The sequence below is a fragment of the Chaetura pelagica genome, unplaced genomic scaffold (assembly GCF_000747805.2).
Source record: "Chaetura pelagica isolate M959 unplaced genomic scaffold, ChaPel_1.0 scaffold31, whole genome shotgun sequence".
In the NCBI taxonomy this organism is placed as follows: domain Eukaryota; kingdom Metazoa; phylum Chordata; class Aves; order Apodiformes; family Apodidae; genus Chaetura; species Chaetura pelagica.
The window spans coordinates 1,844,065-1,866,191 of NW_009952481.1; the positions used below are offsets into that span (position 1 = coordinate 1,844,065).

General features: G+C 35.9%; 1 protein-coding gene across 1 annotated transcript in view; it reads right to left on the bottom strand.

Moving 5' to 3' along the window:
• Window positions 1-22,127, bottom strand: part of NIPBL (Nipped-B homolog (Drosophila)) — a 97,080-nt gene that overhangs the window by 15,688 nt on the left and 59,265 nt on the right. Inside the window, exons 16-32 of the mRNA XM_010008754.1 lie at window positions 20,799-20,885; window positions 18,402-18,633; window positions 17,584-17,735; window positions 15,023-15,103; window positions 13,897-13,997; window positions 11,281-11,419; window positions 10,994-11,076; window positions 9,818-9,950; window positions 8,762-8,905; window positions 6,793-6,882; window positions 6,388-6,602; window positions 6,185-6,287; window positions 5,131-5,229; window positions 4,885-5,031; window positions 3,564-3,698; window positions 2,240-2,338; window positions 43-96 (exon numbers count right to left, since the gene is read on the bottom strand). Coding sequence (XP_010007056.1) covers window positions 43-96; window positions 2,240-2,338; window positions 3,564-3,698; window positions 4,885-5,031; window positions 5,131-5,229; window positions 6,185-6,287; window positions 6,388-6,602; window positions 6,793-6,882; window positions 8,762-8,905; window positions 9,818-9,950; window positions 10,994-11,076; window positions 11,281-11,419; window positions 13,897-13,997; window positions 15,023-15,103; window positions 17,584-17,735; window positions 18,402-18,633; window positions 20,799-20,885 — 2,094 coding nt within the window. The remainder of the gene's footprint in view (window positions 1-42; window positions 97-2,239; window positions 2,339-3,563; window positions 3,699-4,884; window positions 5,032-5,130; window positions 5,230-6,184; window positions 6,288-6,387; window positions 6,603-6,792; window positions 6,883-8,761; window positions 8,906-9,817; window positions 9,951-10,993; window positions 11,077-11,280; window positions 11,420-13,896; window positions 13,998-15,022; window positions 15,104-17,583; window positions 17,736-18,401; window positions 18,634-20,798; window positions 20,886-22,127) is intronic.

Below are 22,127 nucleotides of genomic sequence, written 5' to 3' on the forward strand. Positions count from 1 at the left end.
TCTAATAATGACGGTATCATATATTCAAAATTCATTACTTACATTTTGAAGAAGCTGTTCAAACCAATCATACCCTGTATCTCTACAAGCTGCAACCTAGAAGTATTTTTGAGAATGAAATGGTTAATAAAGAAGACATCTAAGGAAAAATTAATTCAATACAGATGTAATTTTAAAAAAAACAGTAAACATGCATAGATATACTTTCATATGCACTTGGCACAATGGTTTTACACCTTTGGAGATCAGATACTGTCTTCTGCATTTGAAAAACAATTCTCAGCTTTTAAGTGACTCCAGAATTTGTGTCCATACAACACAAAGCCTGCACATTCTACTGGATATTGCTAGCTCTAATGTAAACCAAAATTTGCTTTTGTAGAACATTTTGCACGGACTAAAGCAGAAATCCAATTCTGACATACTGAAAATGAATATGCATGTATATATATGTATATGCTCATTTTTATATACACAGACCAAGCCTTCACTAGCATCTTATGTCAGGAACAGCTCACAGGGGCTCTAAAGTAAAACTGGCAGAAGAACTGAGAGTTAAGTTGAAATCAAAGTGACTGACTTCTAAGTTTGAAAAAAACACACACTAGACTACTATTATGTAAAAACAGTGAAAAGCACAATGAAATGTAAACCTAAAATTGTAAGTAATGAAGCAGTATTTTTATTCGTTATTTACATTTTTGTATAATCGGTATTAAAACATCTCAGCACAGGGATTCTATGCACATGTTTTCACTAACGATTAAAGCATTTTACTTGATATAGATTTTGTTATTATGGAAAGATGCTATTTAATTTGCTGCTCCTAAAAAGTAGGTACAATTATGCAGATACTAGTTTATCCTGAGGGAGAACGTGACCCTGTATTTCTTAAAGCTGCTTATTAAACTTTCAAAAAAAATGTTATCAACTGTTTGAGGAAAATTTTCTTTTAAGAGACAATTTCTTAGTTTGGCTTAGCTATACGCTGCTGCTGGAAACTCCTGGTAAATGTTAAAAGTAATACAAATTTATTGTGTTTTAACTGAGCACGTATTTTAAACAATCGGAACATAGCGTGGTCCGAGGTACCATTCCTAGCAGATTAGTGACCATTTAGAGTTTCCAGCAGCTTTTTCCATCAGGTGAATAGCTTTGGCACAGATTCAATGCCAAGAGATATAAAAAGAAATCCTCCAGACAACTAAATTACCACATTCTAAAAAACGATGGATAATATCTCAAACATAGTAAAAACATAGGAAATTTTGCACACAACTCAAATTCCTTTAACATACCACATCAGTGATGTTTAGTATTTTCCTTGTCATTGCTTCTTTGTCATGGTGTGGAGTTGGAGTAAACCAGAGCTTCTGGAATGTCTCATTTACTAATTTCTGAAGGAAAACAAAAATTAGCTTAAATAAATAAGTGTATCTTGGCACACAGGCATTGCTGCTAATACAGCCATACAACAGAACTGTTGATGATACATGACTTTTCATAAGGAATTATTCAACCTAAGTGACACTGAAATGTTACCTGTGAGACACCCAGATTTACTCTTACAGGAGTTACACAGGCCTCTAGGCAAGCTTCAGCAAAATGATCACTGCAACGTGCTACAGAAAATGGGGTTACTACTTTCCTGAATTAGTTTGCATTTCTCAGGAAGACACTGTACCCTAAGAAGCTGACAACTGAACACAAGATTGTAATTTATTACACAGAACTAGAAGCAATGGTAGATTACTTTAGTTTTCGAAACAACCGTCACAGGGTGGGGAAGAAGATACTAGTTTATCCTGAGGGAGAACGTGACCCTGTATTTCTTAAAGCTGCTTATTAAACTTTCAAAAAAAATGTTATCAACTGTTTGAGGAAAATTTTCTTTTAAGAGACAATTTCTTAGTTTGGCTTAGCTATACGCTGCTGCTGGAAACTCCTGGTAAATGTTAAAAGTAATACAAATTTATTGTGTTTTAACTGAGCACGTATTTTAAACAATCGGAACATAGCGTGGTCCGAGGTACCATTCCTAGCAGATTAGTGACCATTTAGAGTTTCCAGCAGCTTTTTCCATCAGGTGAATAGCTTTGGCACAGATTCAATGCCAAGAGATATAAAAAGAAATCCTCCAGACAACTAAATTACCACATTCTAAAAAACGATGGATAATATCTCAAACATAGTAAAAACATAGGAAATTTTGCACACAACTCAAATTCCTTTAACATACCACATCAGTGATGTTTAGTATTTTCCTTGTCATTGCTTCTTTGTCATGGTGTGGAGTTGGAGTAAACCAGAGCTTCTGGAATGTCTCATTTACTAATTTCTGAAGGAAAACAAAAATTAGCTTAAATAAATAAGTGTATCTTGGCACACAGGCATTGCTGCTAATACAGCCATACAACAGAACTGTTGATGATACATGACTTTTCATAAGGAATTATTCAACCTAAGTGACACTGAAATGTTACCTGTGAGACACCCAGATTTACTCTTACAGGAGTTACACAGGCCTCTAGGCAAGCTTCAGCAAAATGATCACTGCAACGTGCTACAGAAAATGGGGTTACTACTTTCCTGAATTAGTTTGCATTTCTCAGGAAGACACTGTACCCTAAGAAGCTGACAACTGAACACAAGATTGTAATTTATTACACAGAACTAGAAGCAATGGTAGATTACTTTAGTTTTCGAAACAACCGTCACAGGGTGGGGAAGAGAGAGGAGACAAGTCACTCTAGTCAAACTCAGGAAGTACATTGCCTTCCAATGTTTTTGGATGGAGGGAAAAATGGAATAGAATGACAACAAACAAAATTATTTCCAAACTACCCATTAGGCATATGGTTGTAGGAAGCTCTCTTCACTCATTCATGGAAATAATGCCACATTTTTTTCTAATGTTGTTTGCAGGAAAGAGGAGAACAAAGCAATCTTCCTTTCCCAGCAGCACCTTGGATCCAGCTGCTCATCTACTTCTTGATTAACTGGCTTCTCAGAAAGCCACTTGGGATTAATGTATGCAAGTGGTAAAAATATATGCTGCAGCTTTAAAGTTGCAGATTTAAAATCCTACAAAAGTTTATGCAAAATTATTACAGGTGTGCTCTTTATTACCAAGCAACTTAAAAAATATTTTGCCAAATAAAAAAAAATAAAATCATCCTTGTCAGGTTTATAATTTAACACATAATCTTACTTTTGTGCCCTTCTGTGTATATATTGCTCAAAGAGTAGAGTATGATCATGAAAGTAACATTTTAAGGTGAATAACTGACTCCCTAAACCTTCTGAAATAATGTGAAATGAGCACAGAAGAAAAAAACCTCTAGAAAAGAACTTTTTTAACATCTTTTGATCATCAGTAAGGTCTTCAAGAGAGAGCATTTTAGAAAGCTAAGATATTTGCTCTCAAAAAGCAAAAGAGAGTAACAGCCATAAATATTACAAAGGAACAAAGCAATACTTTTTTTATTTTCTTTTTGGTCACAATACAGAAACACTAAAATAATGGTAATTAAGATGATCCTGAAGGACAAGTTTCATTCTACCTTAATGCCTTCTTCATCATTGACTCTCCGAATCATTTTCACACACATCTCTGTGATTTTGGGAAATGTTGGTTGTTCAATGCAGATATCTCTAAGTATCTTTATGACTCTTTTTCTGACACTGATACCAGTATCCTGTGAAAAGAAAGCCATTACCCTGTTGAAAACGAATCAGAAAGAAGTACTAATTTATGTATTACATGAATTAATATTTGGAGATAACCCAATCTGACTTGCAAAATTTATTTAGAAAAGGTGGCAAAAATATTCTGAAGTGCATTTATACAAAAGGTCAGCATAACTTGAACCATTTTATTTACAAAAATTCTTAAGGTTCTCGCTAATTCTCCAGAATGTTGAAATGCTGCCTCCATTTATACCCTCCCATCTAAGAGCTCATTATCTTGCAAATGTATAATTTCACTTCTTAATTCAGTAGCTTACAAGCTGGATCTGATGATGCTTTAGCTACTTTGTTGGAACACAAAAGATTCTTTGTAGATCTGGACTGTAATACTTCAAGCCTTCAGATAAATCTTATTAATAAGAAACAGGCAGCAACCTTTTCCATTTTCCTAGGCTTCATCTAAGGAGATGGATGAGGAGGTTCACTTCATATCACCTTTTTCAAAACCTCTTAAACCTGTATGTCAGGATGAATTGCTTTATGCACACTCATATGCACATGAGGCTATGTACCTTTAAAACCCTTCACAAACGTTTTATCATATAACTATAGAAAATTAGTTGTATTTCACTAAAAACCTGACACAGATGCGAAGTGCTAGGGTTATTTTACAGTTAAATTAAACTGTTTTATCTGAATGTCCAGATAAGCAACACTTCATAGAAAAACTCTAATAAGACACCTTTTAAAACACAAAAAACAGCATAGAAAAGCAAAGTAGTTTAAACTTCTTCTTTTGGATTACAGATAGCATCTTAAGATTGCTGTGTTGTAGATCTATCTTCATCACCTACACTACTGAGCTGCCCTTATGAATTGTGTATCAGACCTCAGAGATGTGTCAAAACTCCTCATTTTACCCAATTTGTGCCTTAATAAAGGAGTTTAATCTTGGTTCTTATGAGGTACAATTTTCTATATATGTTTACCTTTTGATGCTAACAAAGCCTCACTGGAAACAAGCAATGTACTTCACAAGGTTGGTCTTAAAAGCATGACGCTGACCATTAAAAAAGTAAGATACAATTTACTCTCGGAATCACCATTCCATATTATCAAACACATAAACTCAGTTAAATTTTGTATTTTTCCAAATGCCACTTGTGTTATCATGAGCATGAGAAGTCACCATACCAATATCCTTTCAATCAGCATGTCATAATACTGCTCAGCAAGCTGAGGACGGCAGAGCACAAACCGGCCGAGCAGCTCCACAGCCGCTTCTCGTACACTGGTGGAGTTGTCCATCAACCGCCCATGAACGCCTCGCTGCATATCCAGCTACCAAGAAGAAATGACATAGATCCAGAGTAAGAAATTAAGGCTTCTTTCAAGCACGGCAGAAGAATGTATGTGCATGAGGGGTATTTCCTTTTTTACCCTGGCTAGAATACTGGGGTCTACGGCAACGACCTCAGACAAACACTTCATGGCTTTTGTTCGAACAGCAATTGCATTTTCACCAAGTACACGCAGAATCTAGCAAAAGAACAAAAACAGAGATTCAGTCACTTTGGGAAGGTAGCAGTCAATGTTTAACAGCCAAAAATGCAGCAGAATAACATGCAAACAATTTCATTAAAATAAATATATCTGTTTACTAAAAACTTGATATATATTCTCAGACAGTAGAAATGTGCATGCAAGTGATTTTCCATGGCACTGATAACCGAGCATGGATATTTACTAGGATTTGGTACATGTTTACAACTGGTCTAAACATGATTTACACAGGGTCCACATGGTCACTTGAAGTCCTTTTATTTGAAACTCTACTTTCATCATTCAGTTGTGGCTTTCACCATGGTTCTTTTAACAGGTTTTTTGGATTTGGGAAGTAGTTTTAAGATGGCTCTGTATGCAGAACAATGTAAGTAGTACAACCTAAAGCAGTACTAGAGTTCAAACATGTCACCATGCCAACATGTTAGTGCTCGTCTCCCAGGAAAAGTGAAGGAATGACACTGGTCAAACAGCTTTCAATGTGACAACAACAGGCACTGCAAGCAACCAACCAAGCTGGATTGCATTTTCAAATCAAATTAAGCTGCCTTTGAGTTAACATCACCAAATAAGCCTGCACCTTTCAGAAACTATGAACATTATTTAAACATCTTACCATTATCCTCTGTGTACATTATTTATACATCTTACCATTATCCTTTTACTGTGTACATCCAATGATAATGATTTTGTCATACACATACAAGGAGAAACAAAATAATGTCTGTACAATGTGACACAGAAATTGCACACAAGAAAAAGAAACATAATCACCTGTGTGATCAATGCAGAATATGAAAGCACATGGTGTTAACATAGCCTGTTAAATACCTGTGCTCAACAACAAACAGACATGGCATACTGCTGCAAAAGTGTTTGCAATCAGAAACCAACCGTGTTTCACTGCACTAAGACTTCTGGCAGAGTTTACCTGTGTCAAATAAATATCGAAGCTCTGGGCAAACGGCCTCATAGAGGCCAAGTATCGAACAATCAAACACGCATCCTCATAGTCCACGGTATCAGAATTCATCCTGCAACAAATTCCATGTGTTCATTAGGACATGTTTATAAAAAATTATTTAAAACACACAATGCATGACTAATAAAGAAATAAGTGGTACTGAAACATACTTCAATGTACTGAACTGAGATGGAGCAGTTTTAATGATGCTGCGAAGAAACTTTTTGCGACTTTCTGCTCTGTGCATAATTTGTCCCGTGGTCTCAACATCTTTTGCATGGTGAGTTCCTTCAGATGAATCCTCATCCTTCTGAGATTTAATTGCTTTCTCTGTCTCCATAGTTGTATCACGGAACCACTGAGCTATATAGAACTTCCGAGAAAACTAAAAAATACAGCAGGATGCAGAGAACGTAAAGGAAGATACAGAAAAGGAAAAATTACAGATTCATCATGATACATGGTAGGCTGACAATTTAACTGAAGAACTAATATTTACAACTGAAAATCATTTTACTCAGTACTCTACTGAAAGAATTTTTACACATGCTTAACACCAGAAAGCTGAAATTTACCACTAATGATGCATCAGTTTCTGTGTTCTCATCCAGATAATCTAGCAAAGCCTTTTGCAGCTGCTGAATTTCATCTTCTCCTCCTGAAACCTGTTAGAAGTGGAAAGGTAAAATAGAACATTGTACAGTGGTAATTATAACTTGAAAATCTGTGTGTCCACATACACTCCAAGTTAGCTCTTTTAATAATTGGAGAATACTAATAATTTTTAATGAATTACTTATAAATTGCATGGAGACTGAAACAAACTAGACTGTAGCTCTAAAATCTAAAAAAAGATTAAGGACAGAATATGACTGATTTTAAAACAGACTGGCTGATTTGATTAAGTTTTATTCTATGATCTTGTGTGAAGATCCTCTGCCATGGAAGAAAAAAAAAAAAAAGGGCTTAAATCACACATAGCAGATTGAAACAGGGATTAAACTAGCTGTCTCACCAATATTAAATACCAAAACAGTGATTTCTCAGGTGAACAAGGGATAAAAGGCAAAAAAAGTAAAAAAAAAAAATGATACATGAAACAGAGAACATTAAAAAGGTATGAGAAACATTGAAGAAATGAAAATAACTTCCCACTTTGTAAAAATATTAGGTGTAGCAAGTAAAGAAAGGTACAGTTTCAAGTCCAGAATACCAGTGTATCAAGAGATAAACTAACAGAAGGTATGTACAAGTGTTTAAATCAATGACATAACCTATGGCAGATTTCTAAAAAAAAATAAATCTACTGTTACAAAATGTCAAAATATACTAGATTTTCACTTAAATCTAATTCTATGGGTCATGAATCCTAACCACAGTAGAGAGAGTTATAATCACTCACGAATATCCTACTAATGGTACCAGAGTATAGAAGGAAGTGTCTCATAGAGTCAAAGTATTTAATGTAGCAGGAAAGAAAAATATGCCAGCAAAGGAGAATTGTGTACTTCTGACACACAGAAGTATAAATTATATTAAGTCATGGACAAAAAGATTTGACACCATATGTTGTGGAAGATTCTAATCAACAGAAGTTATGGGAAGTACAAGCCTTATAAAGGACTAGATGGATTTTCTTTTTTTTTTTTTTTAATTTGAATGCCTGTATATTGCATAGTTTTTCCTTTAACTTAAGTTGGTAACAGTCATTAAAAGTACATGTAATAGATTTATATTCTTTTCAGGTAACTGAGAGGCAAATGAATTTTATACAACTATTCAACCTTGGATCATTCTGAGAACAGTTCAGAAAGAAATGTATAGCACCCATAAGAAACATGCAAGTCTGCATTTTTAAAAAGATGCATAAGGTCTGAGATTTTCTCATCATATCATGTCCTGTTTAGAGCACAAATGTGTACATTGCTTTGATACTTGTTGCCATTCTTGCAGATCTGGAGCAACACTAGCAGAAATTCAAATACACACTCTCTAAAGATACATGCAAATCCAGTTTTTTTTAAAAAAGCCCCACAGTTTCATAGAATCAGAGAATATCTTAAATTGGAAGGCATCCATAAGGATTGGGTCCAACTCCCTGCTCCTTGCAAAGACTACCTAAAACTAAATCATATGACTAAGAGCACTGTCCGGTTCAATAAAATAAGAGCATCATTTAACTCTCTAAAGCCTGTATACGAGTGCCAGAAGCTCAGTTACCACTTTATGATACCAAAAGCACATAGATTCGTATTTTTAAAGCCTCTTAGGATAGAATTAAGCTGTTGCTCCACTATTTCCTCTATTATTGTCACAACAATACTGGCTCAATCACTGCCATTAACCACTTCCTATGATCACTACAGAGATGGTGCAAGGAAGAGGACATAAGCTAACACGTAAGATAAACTGAGTATATTTGACTGAGAAATCTCAACAACGAAGACTGATTCACCACAAGGCCAGTTTTTCAAATATCTTGAACATTTTGAGGTATCTGAATGGCTACATCTCAATCTGGCTGTTATGGGATCTTTCACACACCTGTTTGAGAATTCTGGCTATAGATCCTTGATCCATTTTGCTAGTGACTGCATCTTTCCTCAGTCTTGCAGCTACAGTTCCAAGATAGTCAAGCGATGCCACTCTTAATGCCATTTCTGTAGATTTGTTACTGAACTGGTGAACCTAAGAAAAACAGAATAAACCATTAAAACAAATATTTATTTCTGCAACTGCAATTCTTTTCACAACAGATTGCTTGAACTTATTAAAAACTCCACCTAACTTCCATGCTGCATAAAATTTAAGCAAAATTGTATTACATCACAGATACACTACTTATTTTACATTAATGCTTCTTCCTTTTTTGTGTCTCTCTCTGTCTCTCCAAATATGCTTGTTGGAGTTTATTTTTTTTAAAGTATTTTTTCATATAATAACTGGACAAGCAGACATTCTTTGCAACACCTTAGATCTAATGCACCATAATGCAGCTTCTAATTATTCACACAAATATAAAGGCAGCTACATTTTACCAGGAAGTGAAGCATAACACATTTTTCCAAGAAACAGCTCAAATTACTATGTTAATTGCATTGTAACAGTGAAGAACAACTCTCATAAAGTGTTAAAAAAAGTATTAATATTTGGTAAAATATAAGTAAATGCTACTATTTGTGAAAAACCAAATTACTTAATTGTTTTCAGGTTCTAAGCTGAAGTAATAATCTTGAGAAGATATTTAACATGAATAATCACAGCTGTTAGTCTGAACTCACTCCAGATGAGCATCTACACTTAACAGATGCTATATAATGGCATTTTTCCATATTGAAAATGTCCTGGAATAGTTGAAGTGGACTTGAATGACAAACTGTATATATATGATCTTTAGCAACTTCCATAGCTATGATCTTACAACCCAAATTTTATTATCTATGTATTGCATAGTAGTGACACATGTAAGAGAATCCTTAAATGTCACAAGCTTGTCAACAATCAGAAAGCATGCCTGTAATAGTTTCAACTGAAATAAGCAAGTCTGCATTGTAATAAGAAATTAATTAATATAATAGTTTAAAACAAGGATCCCCTTACCAACAGCCTTCCTAGTAAGCTAAGCAGCAACTCTGCAGCTGGCCATTCTGGTTTATTGACTGTTGAAAGTAGATCTTGAATGAAGTTCTCAAACAATGGCCTGTAATCTTCTTCCCCCTGTTTACTGCCACACCTGTTTAAAAAAACCCCACATGTTTATTTAAATTAATTTAAAACCCATTGAAGCTTTTCTTCTGACAGAAACAGAAGTAATCTTACATTTAATGGGAAGAAGCTAGGTGAAATTCTAAAATAAATCCTGACATAATAGAAGAAAAATTGCTCTACTAATTTACAGAGAAATAGTTAAAACAATTACTGCTACAAGCTGTACTGCAAGTAAAGCAGCTAATGCACAATAGTAGAATTTTGTTTCTAAGATTTTTTTATACATTACTTCGAGTCAAAGTGTGCATTAACTTGGATGGATGAGTAGGTAAAATTGTAAAGCTCAAGCTGGAGGGAGGTATTTAGGAAGTGTTGTGTCTATACTCCTTAAGATTGGTCTGGTTTACCTGACAGTGATAAGGCATCTCAGTAACACGCTCCACACAGGTTAAAATCAGAACATAGAAAAAAAATGTCAAAAGGTAACATACTTGACAGTGTTTCACTTACATGTGGCATCCTAACTTAATGATCCCAGCAGTATGCAGACACACTGCTAGATGACTATTAAATAGCCTTTTGACTCAAGACTAGAAATTAACCCAATAAAAACCTCAGGAATTATTCTTGGAAAGCCTCTGGTTATTCACAGATACTATTTTTTTTCCCCTGTTGATCTACAGACACTCCTAACTTTAGCCGAGATAAAATAATTTCTGTCTTTAGTATCTTTGCCATTTCGATGACTGAATGAATATGGATTCACGTTTTGAGTATTTACAAAGATATCTCTTTCAAGATTCAGATAAGTAACGTAGCCCTAACAAAATAATCTTACACGAGCTATCAAACACATGCTTAAATGTATAAATACTCTGCACAACTTCTGTTCCATAAAAATTTGTGTGCAAATCGGTAGCTCTCTTAGGAATCTATGAAGTATATTGCTATAAACAACTTCATGAGTATGTGTTTAGCATAGCAAAGTGGTTAAGTTTGTCTTAAGGTATGATGGACTTTATTTGGAGTTGGTTTGGTCAATAAGCTAAAGAATGCAACAGTACTTACTTCTTAAGGAAAATAGAAAGGAAGTTTTGTGCTGTTCTCATGGCTGTTTCATATGAGTTAGTAATAAGCACATCTTGATCCACCTATAAATAACAACATATATTTAGGTATTATTTTATTATATACAGAAATGTGATTTCCAGATCAGCATTCCCCATGTATTAATAAGTACAGCAGACATAAAATTACAATGTTTGATTACTAGAGCACCTTAATAAAATACCTACAAACACACACAGCTATTTCTGCATATACACACATGAAAAAGACTTTAAAAAATATCATACTTTCTTGTTTGACTCCTCCTCTGAATTAGAATCTTTTTCTACTGATGGTAAATGCACCACACACTGAATAAGCTGCAGAACTAGTGCTGTTACCATCTGAATATACATAGGCTCTCCATCAGTGTCACTGCTGTTTAACCTGTTAATAAGAAAAGATGGCATTAACACTAAAACTAAACAAAAAAAATTAAAAAAAATGCTTCAAAAGAATATATTTGTAAAATAATTACTACAGCTAGAAGTCTATGGTCTAGACACTTATCTAGTAATTTGCTTCTCTCTTATGCAGTGCAAGATCTAACTTAACAAAACCAGTATTACTCTCAGGCAGAAGAGTTGAACTGAAACAGCCCACAGATGGGCTAGCAAAGTATCTGTAAAGTTCAGCAGTTGAAAATTCTACAGCAGTATTTAATAAATCAAACACCCACATGCTAAGGCACTCACTAATTGGCTTATTATGAATTATGTCATATCCATTTCCAACACAATGCACAAAAAAAATACACCTGTTGCCCTAATAATTTATATATATCATTTAAGGTATGTGAAACATGCAGGGTTTTTAAACAACAGAAAGTAGTGACTATGACCTAGACTGACTTCTGCAAGAGTTACACCTCTGGCATCTGAGGTAGCATAACAGACTTTGAATTTCAGGTGTCTTTAAGTTGGTAAAACCAGTATGAATACACTTCACATTTCTCCCATGACATAACTGCAGAAATAGTATGGTGTTTACTCATACATACACCAGGAACCCATCAGTGGGGCCGGATGCCTGGATCCTCCCTGGTGGGCAGGGGTGGGAAGGGAGGGTCCCCCCCTACTCCTCACTATGAGCCTGTGCAAGCGCCCTTAGTGCATGGTGACCAACCTCTTCTGCTTCAAGCACGGGGTCAATGTCTACTGCCTGGCACGGGCCACCAGGTGAGCATGGTGCAGTCAGACCTGCAGTGGCTGCAGGACAGCAGCTGCAGCTCCAGCTGTGCCCTCTGTGGGACCCCTCTAGAAGCCTGCCAGACTGTCCACCTCATCTGCTATAGGAGAAACCCCCAAAACTGTCATTTTTGGACACTGTGGGTCCCTGAAACCGCCAGAATCGGTGGTGCCTCTTCCTCAGGTGCTAAGCGTGGGGTCTCCCTTGCCTCCTCTCACTGCTGAGGACCTGGGGTAGGGTGTCCTTGTGATACTGGTGGCTCTGGCACAGGGCTTAGGCTTCACTGGCATCATGATACTGCTGGTGTGACCGCGGTGGGGGGTGGCTGGGGATAACTCCTCCTCCACCTCCCCATGGGGCACTGACACTCCTTCCCCCTCAATACCACCCAAACTCCCAAATACCTCCACTGAATTAAGTTGTTTTCCCCCACTCCTGTGATTATTATTATTATTTTTTAATTAAAAAAAACACAAGCACACAGGTGGATGGTTGGACTAGGTGATCATAGAGGTCTTTTCCAACGGCGATGGTTCTGTGACTTTGTGCTGAACACCACCCACTGCCACCCTTGATAATATAGAAAGGTGATAATCCCTGACTTCGTTCTCCCCAGATGACCAAAATACTAACTGGGCACAGAACACACTGCAATTATTACCTTTGACTATTTTTAGAAAGAAAAACTTTTCCTATCAAATTTTATGTGAGCTGTACCATCCATGACTGTAGCCCCAGTTAGAGAATGCCCTTTAACAGAGCAGAGTTAGAACTCTACAGATTAACAGTGCAGTCATTGTGTTCTTGAGACAGTGTCTTCCTTCTGTTACAGGTCCTAATTAAAAAAACCTATCTACCACTTATGGTCCTACACTACCACCTTCCTACTTGCTAGATCTCTCTGATATCTATAACCAAACAACAGAAAATACTAGCAAAAATCACTTAAGTTAATATTAGCTTCACTGAATCAACTTAAAAGTTTCAGTGTATTTCCTGTTTAGACAAAATCTTTAATTGACAATTTATCTATTTTTGGGAGCAAGATGAATGCAAGTAAGAAACAAAATAAACCACAACAGTAGAATAATTTGAATTAGAATAATTTGAAGTGTCCCAATCTCAATTTTAACTGAAAAAAGATTCAGTTAAAATTCAGCTCAAGTCAGCTAGTTACTAGGATTGAACCTTCACCTACACTATTGTTCTGAAGTTGCACTGATACCTAGCTGAAGTGCTTAAAGGACAGATAATGCGAACTGAGTAGTTCCTCAATGAAACTAATTAAAAGCAAGATTAGACTGATTTCCTTTCTGCAAAGACTTGAGTGTTTCCTCAAATAAATTCACCTGGAATTTTCCAATTAAACTTTAGCAATGAAGAAGTTATTTAACTCCATGCAAACAGAACTAAAGAATTTTCCAACAAAAAAATTCTGAATGCACACTAACATTACACGCATTTACATCCTTAATAAATAAAAAAATATTTTATTTTTTTTGTAAGCAGGCACAAATATGATGTAAGAAACAGTGATTATTATAAGACATTTGTCAGGCAATTGCTCTGGTTTTAAATATCAGCCTTTAAAGCAGTAGTTAATACTGAAGCCTAAAATCCTACAGAAGTGTAAATGCTACTTTCTACAATTTATTAATCTATGTCAGAAAAATTACCTGAAGTTTCTCAAACTCCTCTTGCTAGTTGGTAGTCTTGCAAGGGAAGTGAAAATTTCTTCTAGAATTAACTGTCTATGTTTTTCATACCTGGAGAACACCTATTTAACAGTGACACAGTTGTCAGAAAATTATTTACTGTTACATAAAATGTTGCTAGTTAACTATAATGCTCTAGTTTATATATATACACATGCACTTCACATGATAGTTAGATTATAATTAATGGATACCTTTTTTGATCTATTTTTTTTTTCAAAGCAAGTATTTATTTATAAATACATCGGAACTTTTACAAATACAGATTTTAAAAAATCTTGAAATAACATAAATGTGTAATACCTCTTAAAAATACCTTCTGTTCAAAAACTATATGTCAGTGGTAGAATGCACTGTATAGAAGAGTCAAGCAGTGTAATACTGAGCTTTCAGACTCTGGTACAGAGCAAAACTCCATGGTAACAAATTACATACAGCTGTAGAGCACATTTGAGTAAAGTTTTACTTCACATCCTAAGATTTAATGTTTGCTTTACACAAAATACTCCTTCTGTTTACAGGACGGAATGCTACTCCTTTAGTAGAAGAGAATACTGGAGTATGTATCATCCTTACAAAGATGGCAAACTACCACTTGAACAAATGCATCTGTATTGCACTGAAACAATATTTTATCTACTCCATGAATTGTTCACATAGCCATTTCTCTGGAAAATAATTTATTATCTTACATACAAGTATCCTACTAGTTTTGTTAAGACATTCCACTGCATAAACACAAGTCTTAACACAGGAAATAAGGAAAACCACATTGCTAAGATGTCTTAAGACAAGAAAGGATAGGTAAGAGGAAGGTGTTTCTGTTTACACTTTTAATAACATAACCAAAATTAAGAATTTCCTTGCTCAAGTAGGATATTTCTTCCTATATAGTACTCTGCATGTAGGGGCACCTCAGGTAGATTTATTTTTGTTTCTAGATTATTAAACAAACTGTAGAATTATGCAAGAATAAAATTAGTTCTGATCTCTAATTCTTTACCAGAGAGAAAATACAGCCTGTGTAAATTCCCTAATAACTCTCAGAAGCACAGGAACATAAAACTTCAAGTTAAAAAGTACTTACTGCAGTCACTAATTTGATGGCACATAACTGTAGTTCACTGACATTTTCTACAAAGAAAGGTGTTATCCCCATAGATGATACCTACCAATGGAAATAAATGATTGTAAGTATATTTGACTAGCAAACATATTTATGCACTTTCCCAAGTAGGTTTTTCATTCAGCAGATAAGGTACTCAGCAAGATGTAAAACTTCACATTATTTGCAAATAAAGTTATTAAAGGATACTGGAGAAAAAGTTTCTTTTCCCAAATAACAAATTTAAGAGTGAGAAGAAACAACCTCAAGTTGTGCCACAAAAGCTCAGATTGGACATTAGGACAATCTTCACTGGAAGGGCTGCCAAGCATGGGGACAGGTTGCCCAGAGAAGTGGCTGAGGCACCAATTCAACAAATATTTAGAAGTCACGTAGAGAGTTAAGGTCCTGGTTTAGTGGTGGGCTTGGTATTGTTAGATTTATGGTTGAACTTGATGATCTTAAGGGTCTTTCCCAACCTAAATGATTCTATGATTCTGTATTTGAATACAATGAGGTTAATTTTTTTTAAGTGTACAGGAAAAGCCATTAAATATTTCATAATTATATACTCTTCTTCTGCAGACTACTTATTACACAACAAAGCAGTCATTCTCATGTTAGTAATTCAAAAGTTTGTACTGATTTCACAGGAAGGCAGGGAAGAATGCCAGGAGACCTCCATGGATGAACAAGGAGCTCCTTGACACTCTTTTTGACATCTTTTCTCTCTGGGGAGAAATACAAAGAAGTCGTTTAAGCAGACAGAGAACGGGCCATGAACGTCAAGGGTAATAAGAAGGGTTTCTACAGGTACTTCAGTGATAAGAGGCACAACAGGGAAAATGTGAGTCCTCTCCAGAAGAAAACAGGAGACCTTGTTGCGCAGTATATGGAGAAGGCTTAGGAACTCAAAGATTTTTTTCCTCCGTCTTCACTGATAAGAGCTCTGGCCACGCTGTCCAAATCATGAAAGGCAAAAGCAGAGACCGGGAAAAGGAAGATCCCCCCACTGAGACAATCTATAGAACCTTCAAGTGCACAAAGTCCACGTGTGGCTCTTAAGGAAGCTGGCAGATGAAGTTCCAAGGCCACTTTCCATCATATTTGAGAAGTCATGAAAGTCTGGTGAAGTTCCCACTGACTGGAAAATGGAAAACATAACCCCCATTTTCAAAAAGGGGAAAAAAGAAGACCCAGGGAACTACAGGCCAGTCAGTCTCACCTCTGTGCCTGGCAAGAGAATGGGGCAGATCCTTCTGAAGGCTCTGCTAAGGCACATGGAAATATGGAGGTGGTTGGTGGCAACCTACATGGCTTCACCAAGGCCAAATCATGTCTGACAAATTTGGTGGTCTTTTATTATTGGGGTCACAGCATCGGTGGACAAGGGAAGAGCAACTGCTGTCATCTACATGGACTTTTGCAAAGCATTTGACACTGTCCCACATGACATCCTGGACTCAAAATTGTAAGGATATGCATTCAATGGATGGACCACTTGGTGGATAAGGAATTGGTTGGATGGTCACACTCAGAGACTAGTAATCAATGGCTTAATGTCCAAATGGAGACCAATGATGAGTGGCATTCCTCAGGGATCAGTAGTGAGCCTGGTGCTGTTTAACATCTTTGTCAGAAACACTGACAGTGGCATTGAGTGCACCCTCAGCAAGTTTGCTGACAACACCAATGTAAATAAATGATTTAAATTATATTTGACACACTGGAGACAAGGGAAATAATCCAGAGGGACCCTGACAGGCTTGAGAGGTGGGCTCATGCCAACCTCATGAAGTTCAGCAAGGCCAAGTGCAAGGTCATGCACCTGGGTCAGCACAACCCCAGTCACAAATACAGGTGGGGCAGAGAATGCATTAAGAACAGCCTTGAGGAGAAGAACCTGGGGGTGTTGGTTGATGAAAAGGTCAAGACGAGCTGGCAACGTGCACCTGCAGCCCAGAAAGCCACTGTGTCCTGGGCTGCATCAAAAGATGTTTGGCCAGCAGGTTGAGGAGGCAATTCTTCCCCTCTACTCTGTTCTCGTGAGACCCCACCTGGCGTACTGTGTACAGCTCTGGAGCCCTCAACACAGGAAGGACATTGCTCCTGGAGCAAGCCCAGAGGAGGGCTATGAAGATGACAAGAGGGTTGGAGCACCTCTTCTATGAACACAGGCTGAGACAGTTGGGGTTGTTCAGCCTGTAGAAGAGAAGGCTCCAGGGAGACCTCACAGCACCTTACAGATTTATGTTAGACGTTTGGAAGAAATTCTTGACTGTGAGGGTGGTGAGACACTGGAACAGGTTGCTCAGGAAGGCTGTGGAAGCCTCATCCCTGGAAGTGTTGAAGGACAGGTTACGTGGGGCTTTAGCAATCCCATCTAGTGGAAGGTGTGCCTACCCATGGCAAGGAGATTGGAACTAGATGATCTTTAAAGTCCTTTCCAACCCAAACCGTTCTATAATTCTATGATTCTATACTTTGCATTCTCTCTAGGAAAAAATCACATTCTCATGTGGAATACTTCTGATAAAGCTTACCTGAAGAATTGTTGTATCAGTAAGAAGCTGTATCTCTAGCAACTCTGACAAACTGCTTACAATGTCACAAACTTTGTTATACAACATCACTATAACTCTTTGCTTGTGCGTGGAACACTTGGCACGTTTTGCTTTTGAACTTAAAACACCACCTAGAAAATAAGAAGTGTTTTCATTAATTTTCTCAATGTTTCATATCAAATACGAGAAAGATCATCTTCCCCAAAAAGTGTTCCCAAAACAACTGCTTGACTATAGCTTTGTAAAAGCAATTGCTCACAGAATAAAAACTGCTCAGTAGCATCGACCACAAAGCAAGAATTTCAAGTTATATTAACTTTCCATAATTGCTTTAAGTTCTGGATTCATAATTTTTAAGAAGGTTCTTGAAGTTGCACACCTGTACCTAGAGGTATGTATATGACAACTAAATGCTATATGCTAAACAGTTTTCAATGAAAAAAAAATTATATACAGAGAAATAACTATATGTAATAACTATACATGGAAGTTGAACCTCAGACAAACTTCTAAATACTTTGGTTGCACTGACATTATTGCAGTAAACCAACATGTTGTATGACTAAGTTATTTTTTTTATTCTACACTTCATAATCCTTACACTAACACTAAATATTACTAGCACTACTAGTGTGCTATACGTGAAATGGAAGAACTATGAGTAGAAGAGTTGCATATAAAAATTTTAATCCGGAAAGTTGTATCATGGAAGAGTAGATTATCTTTTGAGGTTTTTTTTACTGTGAAAAGATTTTTTTAGTATGGAAAGATGACTTAAAATTTCTCAGCATACTAACCACCATGAGGATCCACTCTATACACAGGATCATACTGAGGATAGAGAGTGTTCTGCAAATGAAATTTTGTGTATTGAATTACTCTTTCTATTACGTCCTCAATATATACAGCTTTAGGCATATTTGGTGATGTCATAATATTGATGACAGTAAGACAAGCATCAGCAGATTTTGTCACTCTCTCCATAATAAGATCTCTCCATAATCTCTCCTCATCTTCAGTGTCATTGTTCTGAAATAGGCAGGAAAAACAGGAGAGTGTGAACATTACCTTAAAACACGTACATAAATGCACTATAAAATGTGGGGATTTTGATACACTAATAGTTTGTTTTAGAAATCAACTAATGTTTGTTTTACTAGCCACATGTTTGTAATATGACACCTTAAGTTTCAAGTCTTCAAAGTCTCACTGTATTCTGCTAGAACACAAAGAAGCTTTGTGTATCATTGGGAAGCACTACAAGGAAAGACTGCCACATACATTAGTGAACACTGATGTGCTTTAAGCAAAATCTGAACTCATTCATCTAGTGTTTTCTTCAGGGGCCTACGGACACCAGTTGCTGCTTTCATCAGTCTAATTACTGCCACTAGAGGGAATTCTTACACAAAAAGACTATTACAAGTCACATGAAATTCTTAAGTATATGACTTTCTCTGCTTCACAGACCAACCCATCTCTTAGCAACAGGTTTAAAACATGTCTCATCAAATATGACCATTTAGATTTAGCACAGGGGACGGAATCTCTGTATTTCTGTGTTTGCACAAGTTACAAAAACAAACATATATGAGGTTAATTATGATCACCCAGCACTACTTAAAATATTCTAATAACAATGTTTATAGCAAAACTAGGTAAAATTTTTCACAGGTTCTCTGGTAAAGACATAGCCTACAAAAAATAAGAATCTTTCTTGCCTATATGGCAACATAGTACAATACTGTTGGATTTCTTTGTAAAAATTAAAAGGCTGGTGAAACTGTATTAACTTTCTCCCTTCAGGTAAGAGAATCTAAAACAGTACCACAGAGCCTTATGTGTATGTATATTTGCAAAATCACCAGAAATCTGAAAGTCGGGAGATTCCTGTAAATTTCTTGCACAGAATGTCTTTAAGTACTTTGTCCCCTACAGAGATGAGGCTAAGAAAAAAACCCAAGTAGTTTTAAATATTTTGTTTTTTCTTCTTGCCCATTAATCTCGGAAATAAAAAGAATATGCAAACGCGTTCTGACCCTGAAAAACATCCTGACATGGATACAGGAGACCTCCACTGCACAGTAGAAGTAAGCTTACCTCTCAGCAGAGGCTGTCTTTTACCACAGTGATTTGAATAATTTTTAATAGGTTTTAGGAAAAATCTAAAACTTACTCGGCTGAAGGTTGTTTCTTTTTTTAATCAAATATATGTTTCTGAATTGGACAATTTCATTAATTGCTTAATAATCTTGAGTTTTACTACAAAAAGCTAAAAGAAAAACATCACTTTTTAAGTGTTAGCATTAAGGCTTACTCACAGTGAGGAAGAGCAGGTACACCAGCATCTTCTTCATCCTGACTTTTCATATTGCTAAAAACACTCAGAACATATCCTATGCTGGAACTTGAAAAACCCTACAAACTATCTAGATAAAAGTATTTAGGTGCAAATAATATGTATCTAGTTATCATTTTTAAGTTCAAATTCTTCCTTTCAAATATAAATACTCTCTGTTTTTGCAGATCAAGGTTATTTTCCCATAAAATTAATCAACTCTGCTCTTGCTAGAATACTGCTTTGATTAGGAAGTGTAGGAATAAAGAAATATGTGAAATACCATATATCATGGTATATCATAAAACCTACAAATCCCCACATAGATCTAGGTACGTCAGGACAAAATCCCCTAAAATCTTAAACTTCTGGTAATTTTGTTTACATAGACAACTTTTAATTTGAAGTGTAAGAACAGACTTAAGCAAAACACCTCCTTCTTTCCTAATCCTCAGGAGAATACATTCTACATAAAAGCTGTAGTCCTTCTTTCATTGTATAAGAGATGTTTTATGGACACATTCTAAAGAAGCAATGAGATGTCCAGCAGTGCAAATTACACCAGTTACTATGAGTATTTTAGGACAAAACCGTAATATTTAACATTAAAACAAAAGTTGCTTCCAATACACGTGTTAGTTATCAGTACTATAGCAAAACATGTTTAGTACTGAAGAAAGTTAATAAATTTGATTTAATTTCAAATCTTAAAATTTGGCACTCTCAGTCACACACATATTACGCGAACAATTCCATTCACACCTATACCAGTATTTGAAACTACCACTAAACAGGACTAAAGCGAAGACAACTCTGTTCTACACAATGTTGTGTAATTATGTGATTTGAAACTTACATGGTTAAGTAATGTAGAGAGCTTTGATCCATCTTGAATATTCTTCTCCAAAATATTCAGGACTTTTACTGTTTTATCTGTTGACAGCTAAAACAAGAAAAGAAACACATCAAACAACTGCTGCAACATAAATGCTTCCAAACTGCTGAAAAGAATGTCCATGGACAAAAGACTGAGCTTGCTATATACTCTGAAACATTTAAATTGTAAGCAATTTGAGATAAGAATTGGATCTTCTGTGGTTTCTGTCACATCACAACAGAGAATGTTGATAATATAACTGAATCAGATGAAATATATTCCAAGATTGCAATCAAATTGCATTTGTAACCCAAAAAATCCATAGAAATAAACTTTAAAAAGTGTATTTGCAATTGATGTTGTACAGTTATGCACTTCTGCTTCTAGAAACAGAAATTTACCAAATTCAAGTATCAATCACGAATTCTAACCAACCATATAGAGGTGCATTAGGAGAAAATCCAAATTCCATGAACAAGTAGAAATAAAGTTCCCTGATACCTGAGTGCTAATAAAAATTTTCTTAATATCAGTTTGAAGAATTAGCATGTTGAAAGAAGTACCTAAAACTCACTTATTTACAATTATGATTAAATAATTTGTAGAATATGCTAAACTCTAGAAGAGTCGGTTTCACTGTTGCTACTGGAACTCATCTTTAGAAGGAACAAAATGCTGATTTTAGGTATATTTGTGTGAAAAATAGCCAACAGGTGTTAAGGGTGAGAACTCTCAGGAACGACACACTCAGGCTGACAATTCACTACAGAGGAAAGTAGTGAGACTGAAGAAAGCCCAGGAATACTTTTGGATTAAAGAAAACCCTTCAGTGACTTTTACAATAAGAGGTGATACAGACACTTCATAAACATAGTTATGAGTAGGCAAAGTGAGAGTTTAACATAAGACTGCAAAAGGCAAGGATAAGGAAAGCAAGGACATTGTTGCTAGGGTGTTTGCACCAACAAAAAGTTGCTTTGACCTGAAAGCAAGAAGAACACAGCAAAAAACCCCATAATATGTGGCAAAGAAATCATAATATACAGTCTACAGAAAATAAATCCTAGTATCATCTAAGGTGTTAAATCCTGTAAGTTTGAAAGGCATTTTTGGAGAGTGGGAGAAAGCAGACAAATCAGTGTGACGCTGGCTGTACATCATACATTTACATTGCACTGATGGCATATATCAGAAAGGATGGATTTTTTTTACTTTGCCAGCAGGTTCTGCTTCACTGTGGTTGCTCAACACCACTGGTAAAGAGCAAAGCCTATAAAGTCAACATGCTTTTGTGAAAGTAGATTAGAT